Here is a 23358-nt window from a genome sequence, read left to right on the forward strand (position 1 = left end):
AAATTTGACCAATTATCTTTAGGCCCATCAGGGCAGGCTGGCCCGCGGTAAATGGAGTGAAACCTCTCGTCAGCAGGGACGACTACAGCATTGTAAATGTTGCCCCAATGATTATTGTGGTTCTGATAACAGAAACTTAATATGTTGTTTGCCCCTTTCACTGTTCTGCTGCTTTTTTTAAACTATTTTATAACTGGTCATACTTTTGAAAGCTGCTCAACCTATAGTTTAAAAAAACAGAATAAATTACAAAGGAGGTGCAAAATGGATTTCTTCCCACTTTTTCAATTAAATTTTGTTTTTAGTTGTAAATCACAATGTTTTGAACAAACAACTCTGAAGAGAAACTGTCCAGATAAGTCTGGACTCTGGAACAGGATTGCATATGGTTTGTCCTGTTCCTCTAGTTACTGCTGTTATAAATAAATGCTGACCAGCTTGGTCTGTTGAGCACTGACTGTCTGCATGTTTAGGAAGTTTACAATCATCACACCACGTTGAATTCCCAGCATGTATAATTTTAAATACCAGTCTTATCTAATAAGCTATTTATTTGCTTTCTAATGATCGCTATGTTCTGCTTTTCATTGTGAAATTAGCATTTAGTGAACTTCACTTTCCCAATCTTTTTAAATAATGTTACCTCTTTTACCTAGGTTACCCTTTTCATTTTGCCAGAGGTCAGGCAGTAAAAGATACTAATAGTAACAGTAGTAACTGGGCAGCTGACTGCAACAAAACAAATTCAGTTTGAAATGAGAGAATTTCTGAAATAACCAAACACCATATGCAGTCTAGCTTGAATGCTAAGGGGAGCATTGACAACATCTTGTTTCTTTGGCAGAAAGATGGTGTGTTTGCGTGTGTGCTTTTATTCTTTTGTGAGCACACAAATATGTGTAACTGTTTTTTGTTACCGCTATAGAGTGTGTGTACTAGTTTTTGTTGCCTCTTTAGTGTGTTTGTTTATTTGTTTTTATTGCCTTTGTAGGACCTATTAACACTGAATTTTTCAGGACCAGTAGACCTCATGGGGACCAAAGCCCAGTCTTGATGATGCATAAAGATATTTCTGGGGTCCCGGGTTAATGTTAGGTAGTTAACTTAAGTTAATTATGGTCAGGTTATGGATAGGGTTGGGCATGAATTGGTCACGGTAAACATTAGATATAATGTTTTGGTTAGGCTGTACTCAGTGATTCGAAGTGAATAGAAGGTCTGAATATCGGTTGCTGCACAAACCTATGATTGTGTGTGTCCATGAATCTCCATTACTTTCTGTGTGGTAGAGTAGAGGGAGGGTTTCAGTGTTTTTAGGAGTTCACCTGATATATTAAGCCAATAAGGGACTTAAATTAAGTATGGGTGTCTAGTGCACGTAATGGGGCTCACCTCTGATTAGATGGAACCGTGTTGTTTGATTTTGCATAATTATTAGGGCCCAAGCACTGACAGTGGGAGGGCCTATGAAATTGTAATTATTATTATTATTATTATTAATAATATTATTCAGGCAAATTAATTGGCTTTCTGAGCCTTGGCCTGACATCAGTGAGCTCAGCCAAGCCGTAGGCGACGTTTCTTGACCTCCTTCATTATGACATCATCTTTGTCCTTCAGCTGGTTTTCCAGCTGCTCCACCTTCTCATTCAGTGCCTGGATCTCCTTCTCCTTCTCCTTCTCCTTCTCCTTCTCCTTCTCCTTCTCCTTCTCCTTCTCCTTCTCCTTCTCCGTCTTCTTCTCCTTCTCTGTCTCCTTCTCCACTGCCATCTTTATGACATCATCTCTGTCTTTAAGCTGGTTTTCAAGCTGCCACACCTTCTCCTCCAGAGCCAAGGTTCCATATTTAAGAGCCATAATCTTCTTTTTGGCTTGGAAGAGTTCGACATTGAGGATCATCACAATATCTGGTTTCTGCATGGTTTACAACAGAGAGTAGATCTATCTTTTGATAGAACAGTTGATGCATTATTTTCAGAAGAAGTTTCCGTTCTTGTCTGGATCTTGAAGTCAAATGGCTTTTGTCTGCAGGTGACAGGATGAAATAGTGTGTAAGTTTTAGGCTAAATTGATCTATCAAACATTCAATATAAAACAATTGACACAGTTGGACACACGCAGAGAGAGGGGGAGGTAAAGACAGACAGACTGGCTGGTGAGAGAGAGAGAGACCCCCTCCTGCTGTGTGTGTATCTGGTTGCCATGAAAACTCAAGTGAATGCACCTGTTCTCTCCTCACTGGGAAGAGAGAAATCTAAACTCTAAGTGCAGCACTCAAATAACTATAATTCACAAACTATAAGTCCTATCTGTGAAATAAAGACATCGTGAGAATTCCAAGACTTCGCCGGACACACAGATATATTTGAAATTACTGGGAAAACCTCCCTCATCAATCATCATAGCACCCAGCCCCTTTGATTTGAATTTAAATCTGAATTTGATTGGTAGTATGGCAGTTGTTGTTTTTTAACTTTGTCTTAAATACTAAAGTTAAACACCAAGGTTAATCTTCCCAATGTTACAAAACACATAGTTTGGCAGAATAAACTGTGAAATGTGAAAATATCCTGGTACTACAGGTGTTTTGTCCACAATCGCTCGCTCTGCCTGGCCTCGGCGACCTAACGCTACATAGCATTACATTAACACATATCACCCATTTTGATTAGCAGCAGAAAACACAAAAGAACCCAGCAACAATATTTTCACATTTGTCATAAAAGCAACAGAAAACAGAGCATTATCAACATGTGACAGCAGCAGCTTCATATTATGCAGTGGTTTTATTTCAAATTTGAATGAGCCTGAATTGTATTGGTTAGCATGCTGGCTAAATACAGAGAGAGAGTGAGACATGACTTACCTCAGTCAAGTAGGTGGTTCTATCACCATAGCAACCAGATGCTATGGTGATAGAACCACCTACTGATGAGGAAGTTTTGCGATCAATAAAAACTGGACGTTTCATTTTGGTGGACTTTTAATTGCGTCATTCTTGCAGCATCTGATCTCACATTTTTTATATATACATATACATATGCATGTATACATACATACACATACATTTGTGTGATGGTAGAAAATGTATTTTGTTTCATTTCATTCTCTATTGTTCATTTTGTCGTGTAACTTTTGCCGCAGTATTTCATCACAAACGAACATGTGAACAATATACAAACCATGATATTTCCAAACAAAATTCAGATTTAAATAGTTTAAATTTATTTTACCAAGAGTTTCATTTCACACTGTATGGAGAACCTTTAAGAAAAGACAAATTCCTTTGCACAGGTGTTTTGCAGCAAAAAAAATACTTCATTGGTGTCTATGGATGAGAGTAATACAGCTCAGAGCTCAAACAAAACCTAAAGAATCACGGAGACGGATGACCAATTACAATACATATGACTAACTGGATTTGAAATGAATTTTACATGAGAATATGAGATTTTGATCATTTTGCGCAGCCCTAGTTTTCATTCTTGTTGTTGTTGCTATGATTTGTTGGTTTTATTATGGCATTAAATATCAGATGCTGGTTCATAAACAACTGTATTGGCCCACAAACACATGCACTGATCCGCTGTCAAAGATAGAGCCAAGCTGTGTTTTTTTCAGTCTGTATATGTGTAGAGGTCTGTGTGTTTACTGGGTCAACATGGATCCTGTACTGGTGTCATTAGGCAGCCCTGTGTTGTTGCCAAGCTGCAGCGGGTGATGGTATGTCAGCTACCACACCACAAACTGGCAACCTGGACACTTGCTCTCCTCAGTCTCTCTGCTTCTTGTTAGCTTTATTCTTTTGGTTTTACTACACCTGTCATCCTCTCTCTCTTCCTCAGAACTGAATCCTCAGGAGACTCTGCTGCACTTCTCCGCTCGTCGAGGTCTATTTCGGGTTACGCACTTCTTGCTGCAGCAGCCTGGAGCTACAGAAGCCCTGCGATTGGCCAACAGACAGGGCCACACCCCATCCGCCATCGCTGCTTTGCGAGGACATGAACGTCTCCACGAGCTTTTAACAAAGTAAGCAGCAAACTGTTTTCCTTACGGCACTAAACGGCTATTGTATAACAACACCACCATATATTTAGTAAAACGTAGCATTAAAGTTATTTTGAGTTTTACTTTGCTTCAAAAACAATAACCTAAAGACCATTTTCACACATTGGCCATTTTCCTCAAATGCTGTTATGAGTCACAAACAAAGAGTCAGACAAACTGTTTTCATTTCACAGGTCTCTATCTGATCAGCAGCTAATAAGAAAATGGAGAGTTAAAAATTGGATAGACACAGGACCATGTTTCAAGACATATTTGATAGCATTAGCTACCCTAACCCTACAGCTAACGTTAGATAGTTTACGTTGTTTAATACTGTGTGATGGGAAAGACATCTAAATCAGTGCACCTGTGGGGCCCAATTTTTTAAGCCTGGAAGTAAAATTGACTGGAATCAAGCTAATGCTAAATGCTTGTTCCAATACTAATGTGCTTGAAACTAAATGTTGTTTTTGTGTAAACTGTTTGAACACTTCACAGACATGTAACCAATGAGAGAACTATGTGACACACTCAAAATATTTCTAAGGTCTGTTTAAAAGACAAGTTGATATTTCAATATAAAAACAGCCCTCATGGCTGTTGTGTAATGTTAGTTAACGTTGAAACAAGATACTATATCTCCGGTATTTATCCATTGTCTTTTCAGCTGCTGATCAGTGTAAAATGAAAACAGTTAGTTGGAGTCTCTCCTTGTGTGTGTATATATATATATATATATGTATTACTTATTCCACATTCATCTGTCTGTCTCTGTCTGAACCTGGTCTTCGGTGACTAATAATCAATTTGCCAGATAATTTTGATAATTCTATTATTTTTATTTCACTATATCGGTATCACAGACGGACTGATGTGACAGGTTTCAGATGTCCATCTTGGCAACACAATTTCACAGTTTCCCTTCCTGTTTGTCTTCAAAGTGAAAGCACAATGTTTTAGTTGCTGCAATGCTTTATACTGAGCGAATATACAGAGCTTTTATTCAAAACAAAATGTAAGCTTGGGTAAAAAAATACACATATTTGACATGTAGACATGTTGTTTCCACTTTTCTTGATAGAATTTATCACGTATGGTTTTTAATTGTACGTTGAAAGACTTCCTCCTCAGTGTTTGACAGTGAAACCAGTTCAGAGTTTCAGTTAACGTTGCTCTCTTCTCTGAACAAAGACTGTCATGTCAATATATCAGAGGGTGGATGGCGTAGGTTCCTCCTTCTGTGAGGCAAAATAATAGTCTGTTGTTCTCATGGAACAATGAAGTATCCACAGAGCATCACCACAAAGCCACACTGCAGCCTAGCTTTAGCACTCTGAGCTGCAATTGGAGAGTTGAGGGCTAATTGAAAAGTTGTGGGCTGCCATTATTGTTCCGAGGGAACATGATTGATCGATTGGAATCGGTCCTTAACACAAAAGCCTTGGTTACAACTCTACTGACTATGTTTAACTGTAATTCAAAATATACTGCATTGTTGTCTCTCTCTAGTTTAATTGCAAGGGTATTTATGTGTTTTTATTTTGGAGGTGACAGATAAAATCCCTTACAATGCTTTGACTCCTGAGGTCAAATTGTTCTCATCCTTTTCTAATGAGACCTTAAACGGCTCTTTGGTAAATGAACTGAGACACGGTTTAAAGTGGAAATGGACCCCGTTTATGTCTTCTTAGCACTTCACTTAACTGCTGCAGCATAGCTTTTACTTAACTCAAAATGAAGATGCCACAAGCTGAAAGACAGCCACCACTTAGTGAACGCGCCCACTGCCAAGCGTGCACTTGAGCTGCTTTACAACTTACAGCTCTCTCTCTCTCTCTTTATGTGTCGGTAATTACATTTCCCTCATGAAAAGTGAAGTCACTCACAGCCTGGCCAGTGACCTCAGCGCCCAGGCCTCACAGCTCAAGCAATCCACCCAGGATTACGTAAACGTATCTGCCTGACTGGGAGGTGTCTCCTCTTTACAGCACTATCTTTAGGAACAAAAACACTGCACATACTTTTACATTCAACACTTCGAGCAAATGCAGCAAGGGGGAGTTATCTTGGAAAGCTTATCGACAAGGAGTGGTCTTTATGAAGGCAATCACTGGGCGTATTTTACCAGGAAAGGAAAACTTTTTGTCTGGAACATTTGAACATTTACTAGCTTCTTTATTACTTGACAATATCTGTGCAGGTTTTGCTGAAATGGTAAAAAAATATGAAAATAACAACCACAACATTTGACTGTTGGCCTTTCTATCCCTGGAAATAAGAAAAAACAGCAAGCACGTGGATTATTGAAGAAAACTTGTGAGCCTGGATCGGCTGACATATCTGTAAAAAGCAGTTCTGTGCTGTGAGAGTCAATCAGGCTGTATAAACCGTTCAGAGTGATGCAAGTGTCTCTTTCACAACAGGGCTGACACAGACACAGAGAAAGAGGCTGACAGTGTCCACCAGGTCTCTACAGATGCCCGGGTAATTTGTCACCTCCCCAGGCTGAACACACATACTCTGACACTGAGAAACCACCCTGGCCGCGAACCTCCGACCCTTCAGAAAAGTGTGGAGCAGCTGCTGCACCTGATATGCCATCTCCATGCCAAGGTGAGTCACACCACCATGCCCTTTTAACATGCTATCTCTGCTCACATTGGCTTCATCCAGGAGCTCTGCAGCCACTAAACATTGTCGGATTGTTTGTCTTTACTCTGCCCTCATTTTTCTAACCTTCAAACTCCGTTTGTATAACTGGTAGAACACCTTATGCAATCAGTGAGCTGCCGATTGATAAGAGCTAAGGAGCAGCAGCTCTGTTGGTTTCACTGAGGGAAAAGCTAACGTTTATCCTCCTCCTTCTCTACAGGGAGTTTCTGTACTGGAGCTGCAGTTCGATTGTCTGCACACAGCTGCCGAATGTTGTGATGGCATAGAAACTGAGATAACCTACGTGGAGCAACTACAGCAGGCTTCCACAGCACTGGAGTGTTTGGATTCAAAAACTGAAGGCAGCTGGGTAGAAAACTGCCCAGTGGAAAGCAGCAGGACTGATTCAGGACACAGTGAGACTGGAAAGGCAGAGAAAGACGGGAGGTTGTCTGCAAGTACTCTAACATCAGATGTACGCCCTGGGGACCATGGCCTTCTATCCCCAGAGGATGGGATGTGTTTTGGTTCAAACATTGGGAGAGATTACTTCCAAGCAAAGGAGGAGGTAGGAGAGCAGCCTGTTGTTTCCATCCAAAGTTTGAGTTTGTGTCACAGGAGTGAAGGAGCTCAGAATGAAGTAGAAAGGGCAAATTTTACTTTGGGAATCCTACCACCAGCAGGCTGTGGTAAACAGGCAGAGGAAACTGATAGAGGAGAGGCTGTGATCCGGGAAGGACAGGAGGCCACAAAGGGAGAGGACAGATCTGAGCAGGAAGAGAAGCACAGCACAGCCAGGAGGAAGAAGGAGGAGGAGACCAACCCAGAGTCAACAGATCCAATAACGCCCAGTGGAGACGAGAAAGCTTTAGTCATGGGCCAGACTCAGTCGTTAGAGGGCTCAGGGGTATCTGACAACTCTGATTCTGAAACAAAAAACTGCGCTCAGGAAGAGGTGACTGTCGGGACAGAAGACATGAAACTGAGTGGGGAAATCTGCGATGGACTCTCTTTAGACGAGGACAAGATGGAGCATAAAGGGTTAACAGACTCTGTATCAGCCTCAAGGGACCTCCCCAATCCATCACTGATAGACAGCGGTGATGTAAGCGAGGAGCCTGAATCTGCTTTTTCACGTCTCCTGATAGAAAGCCTCAACAAGGGGGAACCTCCACCAGACGTAAACAGCCTGGAACAAAACCAGGAAACAGCTGGGAGGGATTACGCTACAGAGCAGCAGCAGGGCTTGGCTCCAGACACCAATTCTGAGAATTGTACTGGAACAGCAAATGGTAAAGAACTGGATGGTCAGGATGTAGCTGAAACTTCTGTACTAGGTATCAAAAACTCATATTTGCCTTTGGATGAATCTGACAACACAGCAGATGATCAGCCCGTCGGGAACTCCACAGAAGATACACAGATTGACCAAGTTGACTGCATGGCCCACAGCCTCTCCAGTGATGACGATGGCAGTTTCCGGTCAGTCGGAAGCTCCACAACGGAAATCTTCCACCCGACTCATGACGGTGCAACAGCAGGGGAGCAGGACTTGGTTCAGAGCAAGATATCAGAACTGTCGTCAGCAGGAACCATGAGGGAAGAATCAAATGATATGAAACCGAGTGAAAGTGATTCACCCACTGTGGATGCAGGAATACTGTCGGAGCTGGATGCTGACGGGGCAGCACATTTGACCAACCGCAACCAGTCTGGCACCGAGCCTGAATCACAACTGCCACCCAGCCCTCAAACAATGGAGCCTTTGAACCCGGAGGGGACAGGAGAGGAACTTGCCCCAGAACTTTCCAAAGAGGATCTGTCTTTGGGTCCCTTGTTGTCAGAGAATGAGGATTCCAGAGAGGCTACCTGCTCTGACCTGACTGCAGAGATGGAGCATTCACCACCGGAGGTCACCTGTACGGTCCTAAGTGAACCATGTCAGTCTGTTGCAGAAAAGATCGAAGTGAATATCCCAGTTGGAGGTGATCCTCAGTCAGCAGAGACCAGTGATGAATCCCTGGTGGCCTCAGGAGAGGAGAATGGGCATGTGCAGTCTGTGCCAGAGCAACAAAAACAGGATGATTTAGAGAAGACAACAGAAGAAATGTCACCTGATGAGGTATTAACTCATGCAGAGAATGAGATCAGTGCTCCTTCATCACAAAGCATCACTCTGCTTTCAGAAGACAGTACAGAAGCAGATCCACGTTCTCCAAACAATGAAACAGCTGGTGAACCTGTTGTTGAGAATGATTTGAATGAAAATCCAAAGACGTCTGATACAGTGGATGGAGCCTCAGAAAGCCACAACAGTGCAATCCAAGGTGAGCAAACACAGATTTATTTCAGTCTGAGTTCAGGTTTATTCGAGTGCGACACTCTCACATACATCACTGGGCCATGTGTTTGTCAAAGCCTTTTTTATAAACAAATATGCTAAATCAGATTCCGAACTCCTCCAGTGATTAATGGCAATAGCTCCACAATGCTAAGTGCAATGTCGGCCACCATAATTGTGCTCGCAGAGAAATTTGGCTTCTGTGCGACATCCTGTCATGATATATGGCTGTGTTTTGTTTTAATTAAAAAAAGTAGGTTTATTCTAAAACACTTTCCCTCAAATGTGACTGCACATTCAATTTGCCACATCAGCTTTTGCCGGGACTGTAGGATACATGGTGACATGTTATGTAACAGTCGTTTTATATATTTGGCACCTAAGGCCATGTATAGTCTGACAAAACTTCCCTTTATGTTCACATGTTCCCTGTTAAGCTCTGTCTCACGCACACATGCACTCCCTGGCTGCAGTATGTCAGCAGACACAGTCACATTACCAGCGCATGTGACCCAGTCTTACACGCGGAGCCAGAAGGCTGTTCTCTCCAGAACAAACATACATGGGATGTGAGTGCAAAGCAGGAAGTGAGACCAGCAGAGTCTCTCTTCTCTAAAGGGAACTTGCAGCTCTCCTCTGTTGGCAATTTTCACTCATCAGGAATAATTGTACTGGACCCAAGTCCAATGAAAAGGGGTCAAGGGCATGGCTGGCACTGTGCGTCACTTAGAGAGTGGGGTGTCATTATGAGCAAGGGAATGTATTTACAGCCTGACAGAAGCCTAGCGTCATGAGGCTGCCAGAGACAAGGTTTCTGTTGTTTCAAGTTTTGAGTATGAAGATGCAAAATAACCACTGGGATTATAGTAGAGGCTTGAAAACAAAAAGTTCAAAGTTCATTATGGATAGTTGTTTCTCAGACATGGTCACTTACATAACAAGACAGATTCCAGAGGAGGAATCCATCTCAAATAATTATACGATATCATCAGTGGACTGCTTGCTTTCTGTTTTTATAATCAAAGCATGACAAATTCACACATTCAAATGGTTGTTCTCCCAATGGGAGTTTTAGAAGTAAATAAAAACTATAAACTAAAGCTGCCACATCATTATCGTACAACGTCTACCTCATCAGTGTATCTGCAGTGAGAATAGACAAGTCTCAGTTCCTTTTCGCTCTGAACACTTGTTATTGATTCCTTTATTCGGAGGCTTTGCCTTTGGACTGATTGCATTGTGTTGTGTGCATTTCTCCAGAGGAAGATGTCATCAAGTCTGAAGACACTGTAATTGCTGCAGGGGAGGAAGAAAATGACACAGCAGACGAAACAGACTTCTCCACGGTAAGCTTCAAGTCTGTGCTGTGGTTGTCAGCTATCAGACTCTGCTTTGTTGTCATTGCAGGTTGGATTAACATGAGTCCAAGTTGCGTCATTGTTTGCAAAAGCCTTGAAACACCCCTCTGGCAGAGGGAATGATCAAAGAGGCGACCAGTAACCAGTTCCATGAGCTATTACATGACCTGGGGGGGAAATGTGGCCTGAGTCTGAAGTTTACAGCAGATATTTTAACTTGTCAAACGCACATGTAGCTTCATTGAGCTGTTGATAGGACATAACCACCGAGCTTCTCCTGCTGTGACGTGTGCTGTGGCAACAGTTCTGTGAATCAGATTCAGTGAGGAACTACAAAGCAACGAGAGAGCTCTGATGCCAACAGGTAATCTTTGGTTAGAAAGATGAATTAAGAACAAACAAGAAACATACAGTCCAAGAGGGTTTATGACAGGAAAGATAAGAAAAGTAGGTAATGGTCATCAAGCAACCATGTCAGTTAAATACTTGTAAGGCAAAGTAACTCTTAACCAACAACTATACATTTATATCCAAATCCAACATCTATTTTAGAACATTTCAAACTTTTGAACCCAACTCACCAGCTTCATATATGAAAATATATCAACAAATTATACAGCCGTAACAATACTAATAGCTGGTGGTGATAAATGGATTGTAAAAATGGCACTCAGAGACTGCATAACTCTGCCAAGACCTAACAGACTCCTTATGAAACAATATCTAAATTCACTAGATCTGTATATTTATGTGGACCTGCATCAAATTGCACTCATAAATACCATTCCAATCATCAAGATTCATGGATTATTCTCAGAGAATAAATGTCCATCTCACCATGCTAAAGAAAGTGAATAAAATGGTACTGGATCCACCCCCTGATCTGGATCTGACCTGAAATTGAGTGGGTTCTTCTTTACCTCAGCATGGCAATCCGTCAAGTAGTTTTGCTTCTTCCTGCAAGTATACAAAAACAAAACCTCCTTGGTTGAGGATTATCAGAGAGGTACAGTAAGTTAACACGCTGAGTATCACACTCAACGTGTATCACACAAGTACATGTCGCCATCGTTCCTTAACGTGGCTGCATGTTTTCAACTGCCGCTTCTCTTTGCGTCCTCAGAGTCTGAATACAGCTCATTTAGAAGTTGCAGTGTTGGACAAGAGTTTAATCCAGAGCTCACATGAGGAGGGTGTGACTCATTTCCTTTGTTTTATAATTGAATTATTCTGCATCCTGTTTGCACGACTGGTTGGCACAACAGATTGAGAAAGCCAGGCGAAGTTAAATCTGCATTTTTCAAGTCCACAACAGAATCTAATGCAAATGTATGCATGAAAAGAAACACACAGTTCATGGCCAGAAAAATTCAACTGGGGTATTTTTTTAGTAGTTTCCTCAGCATCGACAGTGAATGTGTGGATGAGTAGAAACTAAATCCTGTCCTGAATTGTATTTGTTCTTTCCTATACTTTAACAGTGACAAACTATAGTATCTTTATAAAAGTGTAATTCTTTTTTGGCTTGAATTGCTAAGAATTTAATTTGAAGTAAAATAAAGTGGTTAAAGGTTTTGGGAGAGAAGGTGGAGGCAGGGTTTGCTCATGAGAAGCTTGGGAGATTTGCAGGAAGTTGAGGTAGAAAGCTGTCTGGAACACTTTCCCCTCTGAGTAAAAGCTTTCAGTTTGAAGACTTGCAGCTTAGTCAGCTGTTTTTTTTGTAATTCTAGTTAGTGCAGTCATTCAACAAGGAATATATTACCTGCTGGAGTGTCCTTAAGTATGACCTCTACATTTACTTCACCATTAAATCCAACAGAATCTCCCTGCCTCGTCCGATGGGAGTCATGTTTTGCAGTACGTTTTCTCGCTCAGCCGCCTCAAAGCACATGGATGTGATCTTCACAGGCCGGGACTTTACTCTGAAATGTTGCTGACTGACAGATTCCGCAGCAGCCATAGACTGGAGTGGCTCTGCTTATTCCTGGGTTGTGGTCTGGGTCAGTGGCTTATTCTGAATGCCAGATGCTTGACTGAAGGGGGATGTACACAATGTGTGCAGGAGGGCGGTGCAGCCAGCAGAGGGCAATGTAGCACCAGTGGCATTGTTTGAGCCTCTCCTCTTGACCACAGTGACAATGTAGTGACATGCATCTTGATCCTGTTAAAATCTCCTGTACTTTCTATGATGAGAAGGTAATGACAAGGCATGCAGCAGTAGTATTTTAGTTCAAACAGTTTGATCAATTGAGACACATTCATTGCGATAGTAGGAATACAAATTGTTATTATAACTGAAGAGGAATAGTTCATATCATGTGAAACTGTTTGAAAAATATAATAAAGCAAAGAAACGTTGTATGTCATTGGTTATTACAGCAACAGATAATGAAACTGACTGGATAACAAAAATCTTAATGACAGCAACAACAACTAGCTGCCTGAAATGACGTGTAAGGTTAATGAAGTAATTAAAATCACAAAGAGTGCGTTGGTGGTTTGATAAGATGTAAGCTGTTTAGACAGCAGATAATTTGGTCGCGGATGAATCAGCAGCCGAGGCGTCTGTGTTTCACATTTTGGAGTACGGGAACTTGTAGTTAGCGAGAAAACGCAGCGGCTTCAAAGTTCTCTTAAATCACACCCCAAGAGCAGTATAACACGCTTTTCCTCTGCAGCTGCGAGTCTTGTCAAAGTGCCAAAGAGTGTAAAACACCCAACACACAGGCATGAGATAAGTCATAGCAAAGCGGAAGAAAGAAATTGTCCATGTAAATGTGCTGCAGCCGAGAGGCTGTTCAGTAAACACATTTGGGCACTGATGTTGCTTGTATTTATGGGGGGAGTGGCTGCATTCACAGCCTTGTTGTGTAACAAGGCTGTAGGCAGCAGTAGCCTTGGGGATGCTAAGTACAGTTTAGCTGCCGTTTGTGCTGTTTGGTTAAAGAAATAATTGAATAATTGAACTTCACAGCCAGGGGTCAGAAAAGGAAGAAATACGTATGCTTACAGCAAGATGAAGGCTATGAAGTACTAATTTATTTTTTACAATATGCAAGCAATCGGTAATAAAGCCTCTATAACACAATATGATAAACCAGAGTTAACTGGTCAACTATACAGACAGAACTTGAGGTATCATTTCCTGTGTTTATACAGAAGTAAAAATCAAGGGACTTGCACTATTTAGTTCCTCAGCTGCTTCCAGTCAAGATTAAAATAATGAGAATCAGTTTATTTATGTCATTCCATCCATATCTGTAAAACTGTCAGTGGAACGAAATGACATTTCTTAGGACCTGTGTGAATATGAACAGACAATACAACTCAAATATCCAGCGGTTTCTGAGTTAAAATGATTTAAAATAATAACAAAATATACACATTAAAAATATTATCAATTCACTAGTTTAAACAGGACGCTGAAGAGGAATCAGTTACAGGTGGAACATGTGTGTCAATGCACAGTGATATGATGACAGTTGACTCCCTAGCTTCTGAAGACAGATAAATATGGAGATATTTTCTCACAGAGAGACTGAAGACTGTTGTACGGGCACTGGTGAAGGCTATGTGATGTTGCAGCATTTCTCTTTTAACATATTATAATATAAATCCTCAAATAATTTTGTGTGTGTGTGCGCCCTCTTGTAGTTTCCCCTCTTCATGATGAGAAAAGATGGAAACTGACAAGCTGGGGAGCTGTTTGGAGAGTTAAACTGCTCCACTTACTTTCTCTGGCTGTACACTAAGAACTATTGCAGCGCGAAATAGAGATCATCAGTTTTTCATCCCACCAAACAGCAGTGTACATTCAAAGTTTTCTATTTTCTGTGCAAACTCTATGGCTCTTTTGGCTGAGCAGATTGATCGCTGTGTTTTTCCCTGGACCATGGAACACCTGGTACTCAGTGAAGGTCAGAGTTTTGATTAGAGAAGGGTTTGATTTGTTTGTGGCTGCAGGGATTCACGGCTTTGTGATATTGGCCAGCTGTGGCCAGGACCTCATGTCAGAGCAGATTCTCGTGTCCCAGTCCACAAACCACAGGTTTACACGGATCTGAATATCCTGCAGGAGGTGCTCAACCACAGAGTGCAGGCCGACTTTTAAACTCAGGAGTGTACGATTGATTTGGGATGTGTTTGGGATACAAATATCATAGATCTTTGTCATGTATCTTGTTTGTCATAAAAACAAAATATGTGTGACTATTTCCAGGATATATATGATTTTATAAAAGATCATTAAGGCCCCTTAAGAGATCTGATGGACAACAGCGGTGAAGGGGCAGAATATTTCTAGATGATTTAGTGAACTCTTGTCTAACTGCTTTTCTGATCGTGGGAGGGGGGTAGCATATTTTCATGCTCTTACAGTTGCATATTTTTTTTTATCCTAGCATGATAGAGGAAGCCATCCATATTCACAATATCACACTTCTTCTCCTTCTTAAACCCAAATTATACTTCTCACGTCTGTTTTGCAGTGAGGGTCTGCATACATTTCACCATCTGCACATGCATGGAACTTATCTGTGCACACACCCAGAAGTCTGTGCTCATCCATTGTTAACCTCACTGTTATTGTCTGTTTTGTGATGTATCATTGCTTCCCGCGTGCATTTAGAAAATAGTTTTGCCTTTGAGACAACTTATTACAGGAAGAATTAATAAGGCCTTGGTGAATTGAGTTCTGTATTTCCAACAGAATCGTATCATAATGATATGATATTATTTCACAATATTATAATCTCATACTTTGTTGAAATGAGGTTTTTCAGAAAGGATTTCCATGAAACTTGGGTCAGGGAGGAAACTATAAAGTTTCTTTTGCAGATACAGGATTTTTTTTTTCAATTTCTTTGAAATTGCAAGATAGGATAGTTCTTTTAACATTTTCCCTTGTTTTCCGCTGGAAGTAATTCATTGATCTAGACGAAAACCAGGCATGATTATTGAACTTATATCTATGAAGGTGCTTTCAGACATGCACTGACAGATACTGTTTCCCTGCAGCATCTGTATGAGTGAATGCATCTATCCGAGTAAGAACCTTTGGAGTTTCTGTGGACTTTTCAATCTGGCCCCCAACATACAGTCCGCAGACACTCTAGAGGAGCCAATGTGAAAACAAAGCAGGAAACTATTTGCAGAAATCACCGTAAGCGAGTGGTTGTCTTGATTACTTAACATTAATCGACACAAAAAAGATCAAAAGCCAATATTGCAGGATGACAAAATGGTGCCATACAAATAGAAGACAACGCTTAGATGTCAAAATGGATTTTTGGTGAAATGGTTGGACACCATTGCTGTAAACGAAAACATGTGATTCTGCATCGGAGTTAACAAGATACTTCCTGTTTCTACTGCTCCACCGCTCACCTGAATCCTCCGGAGGATTTGTTGATGTTTTGAATGTGTCTATTAGAGAATCTCCTGCTGCATTGTGCATGGGTGAAAGGGAAACTCTGGAGAGGGTTGAGACCCAATTCTCCAGAGGGTCTCTTAAGCGTGTGAAATATTGTGCAGCTTGATTGAATTTAAGCGGTATGATGTTCCTCAGTGGAGGTATGTGCTATTAAAATGTTAATTTCAAACATATAATCTGGATATGCTCATGATATATTATATTTGCAAACATTTAAAGTGTTGTAACCTCTGTCTCTGGGTAACAAGACTGATCATGTGATTTTACATCATTCCCAAAATATTTCAGCATAGCTGCATCCAGTTAGAGGGCCATTGTGTGACAGAGTTGCAGTCTAGCACAAGGCTCCTTACTGGTGTCCTCAAACATATCCTCGTCCAGCAGGGGGTGTTGAATCTCAACAGCATAAATTCTGAAGATTGAATCATACTAACTGAAGTAATAATGTCCTTCTGTCATCTGTCATACTGGCAATGTAGTACTTTGGATGGCTGATTCACAGGATGAGGGAGCGACATTCACAGCCTTCATAGAGAGCCAGTGAGAGACACAGATAGAGACAACCGAGGCTTGAGTCAGGCAGAGTGAGGAGAGAAGTTAAGAGGCGACAGAGGAAAGGAAAAGAGAGGGCGGGAATGGGAGAATGAGGGAGGGAGGGAGGGAGGGAGAGAGCAGAGCTGGAGTCTGTTAGGAGGCTGCCTCTGCGGCCAGATGTGAAGTTTAGCAGGCAGCTTTGCCTCTCTTCAGTGGTGTTTCCCCTGGATTTTAACCTTCCGCTCAGTAAATCTGCTCTGGATATTTAACGGAAAATGTACGAACGACACAAGCGGAGGTATAGTCTCCGTGCCAAAGGAGAAAGAGCTGTAGACGTGGTTTTGATAAAGGTAGGCTCTCGATCCACACTTGAAACAAAGTTGTTTAGTAAATGTAATGTCGTGCTGCTGCTACAGTAATAACAGTCATCTGGAGAGAAGCTTTGAAAGCAGTTGTTAAGTGCTCAAAACAATAAAAAAGTAAAGGCAAAAGCAAAAATGTGAGGTAAGAAGTTTAAAAGTAGGACCGAAATCTTATAAGTTAACCAGAAATGGTAGTCATAGATGATTCATGAATAATATCTATTGAAGTGAATTTCATGAAGTGATTCAGCAGCGCAATTTCCTTCCATGCAGAATGACTCTTATTCCTAAAAAGCTGTCTGGAAAAAAAACGTCTTTCTTAGTTAAAACATAATCGTAACTTTTCACGAAGTGCTTCAATGTGCTTTAGTAGTGACCGGTCTTTGCTGTATTGCTCCACTATCAACAGCCATGATTGCATGGTTGTTGACAGTGGCCCTCCAGACACAGGGTGCTGATTATTTTGGGGTGGAGTGTGGTTCTTGCCTGTGCCTGGGTCTGTTGTAAGTGACACAACGACAGATGCTTCCACTCGACCCCTCTCTATGGACTACCTGTGTATGGAACTTAATGAGGCTTAGACAGTTTCACGTCTTTCAGGCTTATTTGCTGAGGACAGTTAGCGAGTGTCTGACAAACTATAAAGCTAAAGTGAATATAAAGACGGCTGATGGTCTTCAAATGACTGAATCCCGGCAGAGTTAGTATCTCTGTTTCTCTCAAAGGTTGTGTCACTGTACCATACAGTTCTATGACAAACCATGTGAACTGGGTGTTTGGCGGGCGCTTTCTAAATGGGCTCTTTATAGCCCCAAAGAGTTGAGCTATTTAAAGCCAAAGTTGCAGTTTCCCTGCTCGACCCATATAGAACCCCTCAAAACATCATGTGTACAGCAGAATTTCCTTTTGGCTGAACAGGACAGTAGTTACCTCTGTTGGCATTTAAGTATAAATAGTATATAATTAAAAAATCTATGAAGTATAAAGGTGACAAAACTAAGTATCAGCAAACAGCCATCCACAAAAAACTCTACCAGGTGAAAATCATGAATCAGGGGTCATGAGGGGGCCACAATTTACACAGAGTGGCCAATTGTATTGCCAATCTTCATAAACTATTCCACTTCTGGGGCCAATTAGATTTCAGTTGGGGCCGGTGCCCCCGCCCCTTGATTTGCCCCTTCTCTCCCTCCATGTCACGCTTGAACTGTTTTGTCAATAAAAGCAAAATTCCCCCTAAATATCTACTTTTAAACAACTACTAAACAAGTCTGGATAATTTTTTTTTAAAACTATGGTTATGACTCAATATTTCCTCTAGTTTGATGACTCTTAACTACGAACATAAGCTGGGGTCGTTGTCATAATGCACAAACTAAACCATGTCCTACGTCACTGGACCATCTGAATGTCATTTGCTGAATGTGACATCTACGTCAAAGCAGAGTTGGAGGTACGGAGAGGACCATATGCATGAAGTGGATTGCTCTCTTTTATGGAACACCTCTCCTTAGTCACTTTCAAAACTTGTTCCTGATGTCAGCTCTTCTCAATAAATAGCAAGGATGAGAGGATGTGAGTGAAAGAGAGAGGGGGAAAGGGAGAGAGATGGGATGGTGTGGGAAAGAGGCAGTGCTGGGCTAACGGTTTCCTCTGGCCTCAGATGGAAACAGGCATTCGGCCAAATTACTTCATTCCAACCAGCGTTTCACATCCCAGCATCTCTGCTGGCCTTGAGTCACAAAACACATCATTACTCCACTCACTTAGAACAGAAACTGTGAACACGCCTTTACACTAAATAGCATAGCATTACTGTATATACAGGCACATGTGGTTTCAGCACATGGGTCACAAATAGGCAAAAAAGAACACTTCTCCAAATGTACTTGGGATTTATTAGACTTTTGTTTGGCTCTTTAGCTGAATTTTATATTCTCGATCATTTTATTTCACAGGAAAAGTCAAAGAAACAACCTCTGACACTGAGAAAATAATTCGGAATAAAACAAGTATTTCGGTAGCAAAAATTCCCTGTCAGTTCAGCTTCAGCACTGTTCTGAAGTTGCCTGGGACCTCTGACCCCCCCCGTGAGGGGAGGTAAGAGGGCAGGCATTCAATAGAAGCAGCACTTCGGAAGTGGTCTTAAAAAACTGATTTAAAATCCCAGCAAAAACCTTCAAAGGTCATTATAAGGGGACGACGTGTCTTTCATCCTGTTGTAAGGGTTTGGTTGGTTGATTTCCGAGTGTCACTTCCAGTGAGCAACAGAGAAACGCTTTGTCCTCACGTCTGCAACCAGCCGCCCTCAGGGATCAAACTGGGTTTACATACCTGGCTGGAAACAGTCACTCAGTTCGCCATGGCATCCTTCAGCCCTGCGGAACCTCTTTGGCCGCCTGCCTGCTTAGAAACAAGGCAGCCGCCCAACTCCTGTCTGCTGCTGCGCACACCCACTCACACCAGTCTGCCTTTTTATTTTTAAACCAGATGTGTTTTTACTGGGTACAGTTTGGATTCCCCCGACACTGCAAATATGCACTGGGCTGTTCTGAATTCAAGTTACCATTTTGTTAGGGGGGTGTCGGTTCCTCGCTCACAGGCTTGCTGGAACGCTCGCTCGAGGAATTTGTGGCTCACACTCTATGCCTCTGTATTTTTTTATTCAACGAAATGTATTTACAACCTCATTGATCTTACTACATTTTTTATGTCCTCTGGGCTTCTCTCGGGAAAATATGCTTCCTCAATTTCACATGTCCTTAAGATACTCAATAACTTTCGTAGCAGCATCATTGCTGCTCTGTAACCATCCGTGCTGAACTAAGTGAGGAGAAGTTGAAGCTATGATATTTGAGAAGCTTCTGTTTTGTACCGCCTGATCGGCTTTCTTTCATTTTGAAATCTTTTGGTCACCATTCATCCAAGGGGGTCAGACAGGGTGAAAATGCAACCTCAATCCTGGAGGTAAAAATAGAATAAGATGTGTAGTAAATAAAATACACAATCACAAAAATTGGAAGACAGTAAAAAGACATACCAATGCACTTATCGGAAGTCACTTTGGATAAAAGCGACAGATAACTTATTAAAATGCAATGAAATAAGAATAAATATATGTGTAGGTAAAAGATTTCATTCCTGTAGAATATCACAGTTGCCCTTGAAGGGTGTGTGTGTGTGTGTGTGCCTGTGTTTGTGTGTGTGTTTTATACAGTTGTTGAATACAAATAAAAAAATACTAAAATATACAAGGGTAGAATATGTAAGTTAATCTATACCAGCCACTTCTACATCTCGAACCTCCACTCTCAAGTTGTTCTGTTGGTACATGGGGGGGAAACTGTCAGAAGAGAAACTACTTGGAGCTGCTGTTTCCTTTACTTTGGCTTCAGCCTGCATTTAATGCAGGTTCCCTTGTTACTGTCTCAAGTTCTGCTGTCACTTCTCCCCACTTGTAGCCTTTTGTAATTTGTAGCAATCACTGGCAATCTTTCTTCTTTTGAGCACAACCTGTGCGAGCATTTCTACATGTATGAATGTGTGTTAGTCTGGTGTGTACTGGCGCCCTCTGTGACCAGCTAATCTTTCCTCGTCAGCGTGTTTGTTCTCTCTCAGTGGGCTCTGTTTGATATCTGAACACAGCTGTGAGAAAAGAAAAAAAAGCCTGTGTGTGCTCTGTGCGTTCAACTGTGTGTGTGGGATTTCTGCTGTGGTGTGCATGTGATGCTTGATGAGTGGAATATAGGAGCACAAGCGAGTATGTGATGTGTGTGTGTGTATTTGTGAAGATGGTGGAGCATGTACATGGAGCCAGTTGGTATGTTAGAAGTTGTGTGGGAATGCACAAGTGTATGATCACAGTGGGTGCTTTGAGATACACACATATGCACGTGCATGCACGCACACACATACACACACCACTCCCCAGCCAGGACAACTGAGCTCAGTGTTCCTCTGGCTCTCTGCAGGCTTGCCAGTAATCTGCAGTGGGACAGTTGAGGGTTGGCTGTTTAGAAACTATGCTCAGCCCCCTCACCCCCCAAAGCATTCTGGGAGTGTCAACCTTGCCCGTTGGTTGGGAATCACTCATCCCTGTCTCTGTTCTCATCCCTGTCTCTGTTAGTGCTTTGATTTGAATAATCTCCTGACTTTTCTCCTTTCATTTCGGCCGCTTTTCTCTCTTCTTCAATAACTGCTGTGCATGTTGTCCACTTTAGTTTTAATGTCTTTCCCTCCAGTTCTGTTTTTTAAGGAAACTGTACCATAAGGCGTAGGTGGGCAATTTAAATCCCACATGGAAATGGCGAACTTTTACAATGCGAAGGCAACTACAGAATGTAAACACATTCTGAGGCTGTTGCCATGAATTTTAATGCACAGTTTGATCTGATGAAAATCCTAATTATAGCTTTAAAAGCACATTTCAAGCAGAAATACTAAACACTTTCTGGTTCCAGCTTCTCAGAAGTGAGATTTGCTGCTTTCATCTGTTTTCATCTGAATGAAAATTGAACATACTTGAATCTTGGACTGACTGTATGTTAAACAACCATTTGATCTTTCTGAGCTCAGGGAAATTGTACAACTGTAACAAACAAGATAAATGATTTTAATCAGTGAGTTTTTAAGGTGCAGAGGGTCACTGTTTCTCTTTGATTCTAGTCTTTGAGATCAGCTAACCTGCTGTCTTCTGCCCGGTAATCAGCAGACAGAATTTAAGAGTGGTCCCAAGTAGGTTGGGGCGATGTCAAATTATAATAATTGCAATATCATTTTCATCAGATTCATAAAATGTTTTAATAATCAAGATCAACTGAACATTTTGATCTTAAAGGTCGGAATCTACAATTTGTGTCTGAAACACATTTGATCATATTTGTTCAAATCCTTCTCACATCCCAGATGTATCAATTAATAAGTTTATCTGAAAAACCAAAGTAGAAGATATAAAACATGTCTTATATTGTCTTACCTCAGATTCTTTGCTCCCTTTTCTCATTAAGAAATCTCAACACTGACTTAGATCTCAGTAAATCTAATAAAATGTTCATATCACATCATTGGTTTCTTCTCTGCCTAACTCTAATGAACTAGTGGACTGTTCACCACCAACGACCTGTTATGTCAATATATATGTTGGATCCATATGTGTGTAAAACTCCGAGCTGATTTGGTGGCCCAGGGTGGAGCTGCATCTTTTTGTTCCCCTGATTCACACAAGGTTGTTATTCGGGAGGTTCCTTTGTACGTAGCCAAGTTTAAAGGGCTGCGCTAAAGCCTGTTGATCTGAGCCAGGCTTAACCTGGGTTTACTGGGGTTCAGAGTTAAATGGGAAGAATTAAGGAGGGGGGAAACAAGCTACTGTAGCAGCATAGAAAAAAGGAAAACCATTGATAGATGATCTTGAAAGATAATAAACATCTTAAAAGGAAGAAGCATCAATTTTCCACTACAGTCGATTTAGCTGCAGGTTCAGAAATCACAAAAAAACAAAGACGTGTTGTCAGCCAATAAGGTTTTGCAACAGGGGTCTCTCGTGAAGAGCTTGGTTTTGGCAATCTGGCTTTGTTAATAGATTATTAATCTGTTTTCAGTTCACTTGGTTTGTACGAGAGACACATTCAAAGTCAAAGCTCATCATCTTTATCTGCGTCTCGTTGATGGAGCTCATTAAAACACAATGAGCTCCTGTGAGTTTGTGTAAGCTTCACATTCAGAGCTGTCAGTCACGTCTGCACAGCTTCGGCCAAACTGTCGAAGCTTTTGTCTTGCCTGCGAAGAGGGAGGGGGGGCTGCCTGGTGCTTTTGAAGCTAAAACCAGCCACACACACACACACACACACACACAGCTGTTTTATAGACAGTCAGACCACAGAGGAAGCAGAGCCCCAGCGTTGTGTGTGTAGAGCCAACCACAGATCTCTGACAGGCAGTGTGTGTGTGTGTGTGTGTGTCAGTGTGTTTGACTTGGTGTCAGTGTGACTGTTAGTTCTGAAGGCTGAAATCAGGCCAAAGTCAGATCTTTGCGAACAGTTCCTCTAGGAGATGGAACCGGAGTGGAGCTGCTAAATCCTATGAGTCCACTCAAGCCTGCGTTTATAAAGAGTGTCTTATCGTTGCTTCCCATCCTGTGAGCCGAGCAACACTTCCTAACAGACGCATCAGGCTGCATCATAATTTCTCTGTGGGTGACAATCACATGTTGCTCAGGCTGATTCAGTGTCTTCCTGTTTCTCTGTAGATCCACCGAGACAGAGAGGCGTCGTTCAATCCACCCTGCAGCACTCAGCACTCAGGTAAGAGTCCTTGCTTGCCACTATTTGTCAAATTTGGCTGGTCTAAAAGGCGTTATGTATTCAGACAGCCTTTCTGAACATTGTTCTGTGCTTTGTTTTTTAAATGTAAAATGATTTATGTCTGTTTCTATAAGCTCGACTGCGAGGCTACTTTCCCATCAGTGACAGATGTGTCACACTGGGTCAGTCATGCATTAATGTTTATGGAAGATGTTTATATCCCTTGTCTCACGGAGCCCATTTGTTTGACGCGATGGCAAATTTATGTTTGGCCCGGTGTCTCCTCAAGCAGCCTGCTCGAAAGACACTTGTATCATTTGAGCTTCTGCATTTT

At 41.6% G+C, this 23358-nt stretch overlaps 1 protein-coding gene across 7 annotated transcripts in view; it reads left to right on the forward strand.

Annotated features, from left to right (window-relative positions):
- LOC133954971 (A-kinase anchor protein 13) overlaps nucleotides 1–23358 on the forward strand; it is a 110641-nt gene that overhangs the window by 33608 nt on the left and 53675 nt on the right. For all 7 annotated transcript variants that reach the window (XM_062389610.1, XM_062389594.1, XM_062389633.1 and 4 more), the window contains exons 6-10: nucleotides 3846–4029; nucleotides 6471–6660; nucleotides 6920–9026; nucleotides 10301–10386; nucleotides 22970–23024. In XM_062389610.1, coding sequence (XP_062245594.1) covers nucleotides 3846–4029; nucleotides 6471–6660; nucleotides 6920–9026; nucleotides 10301–10386; nucleotides 22970–23024 — 2622 coding nt within the window. The remainder of the gene's footprint in view (nucleotides 1–3845; nucleotides 4030–6470; nucleotides 6661–6919; nucleotides 9027–10300; nucleotides 10387–22969; nucleotides 23025–23358) is intronic.

The sequence above is a fragment of the Platichthys flesus genome, chromosome 1 (assembly GCF_949316205.1).
Source record: "Platichthys flesus chromosome 1, fPlaFle2.1, whole genome shotgun sequence".
Taxonomy (NCBI): Eukaryota; Metazoa; Chordata; class Actinopteri; order Pleuronectiformes; family Pleuronectidae; genus Platichthys; species Platichthys flesus.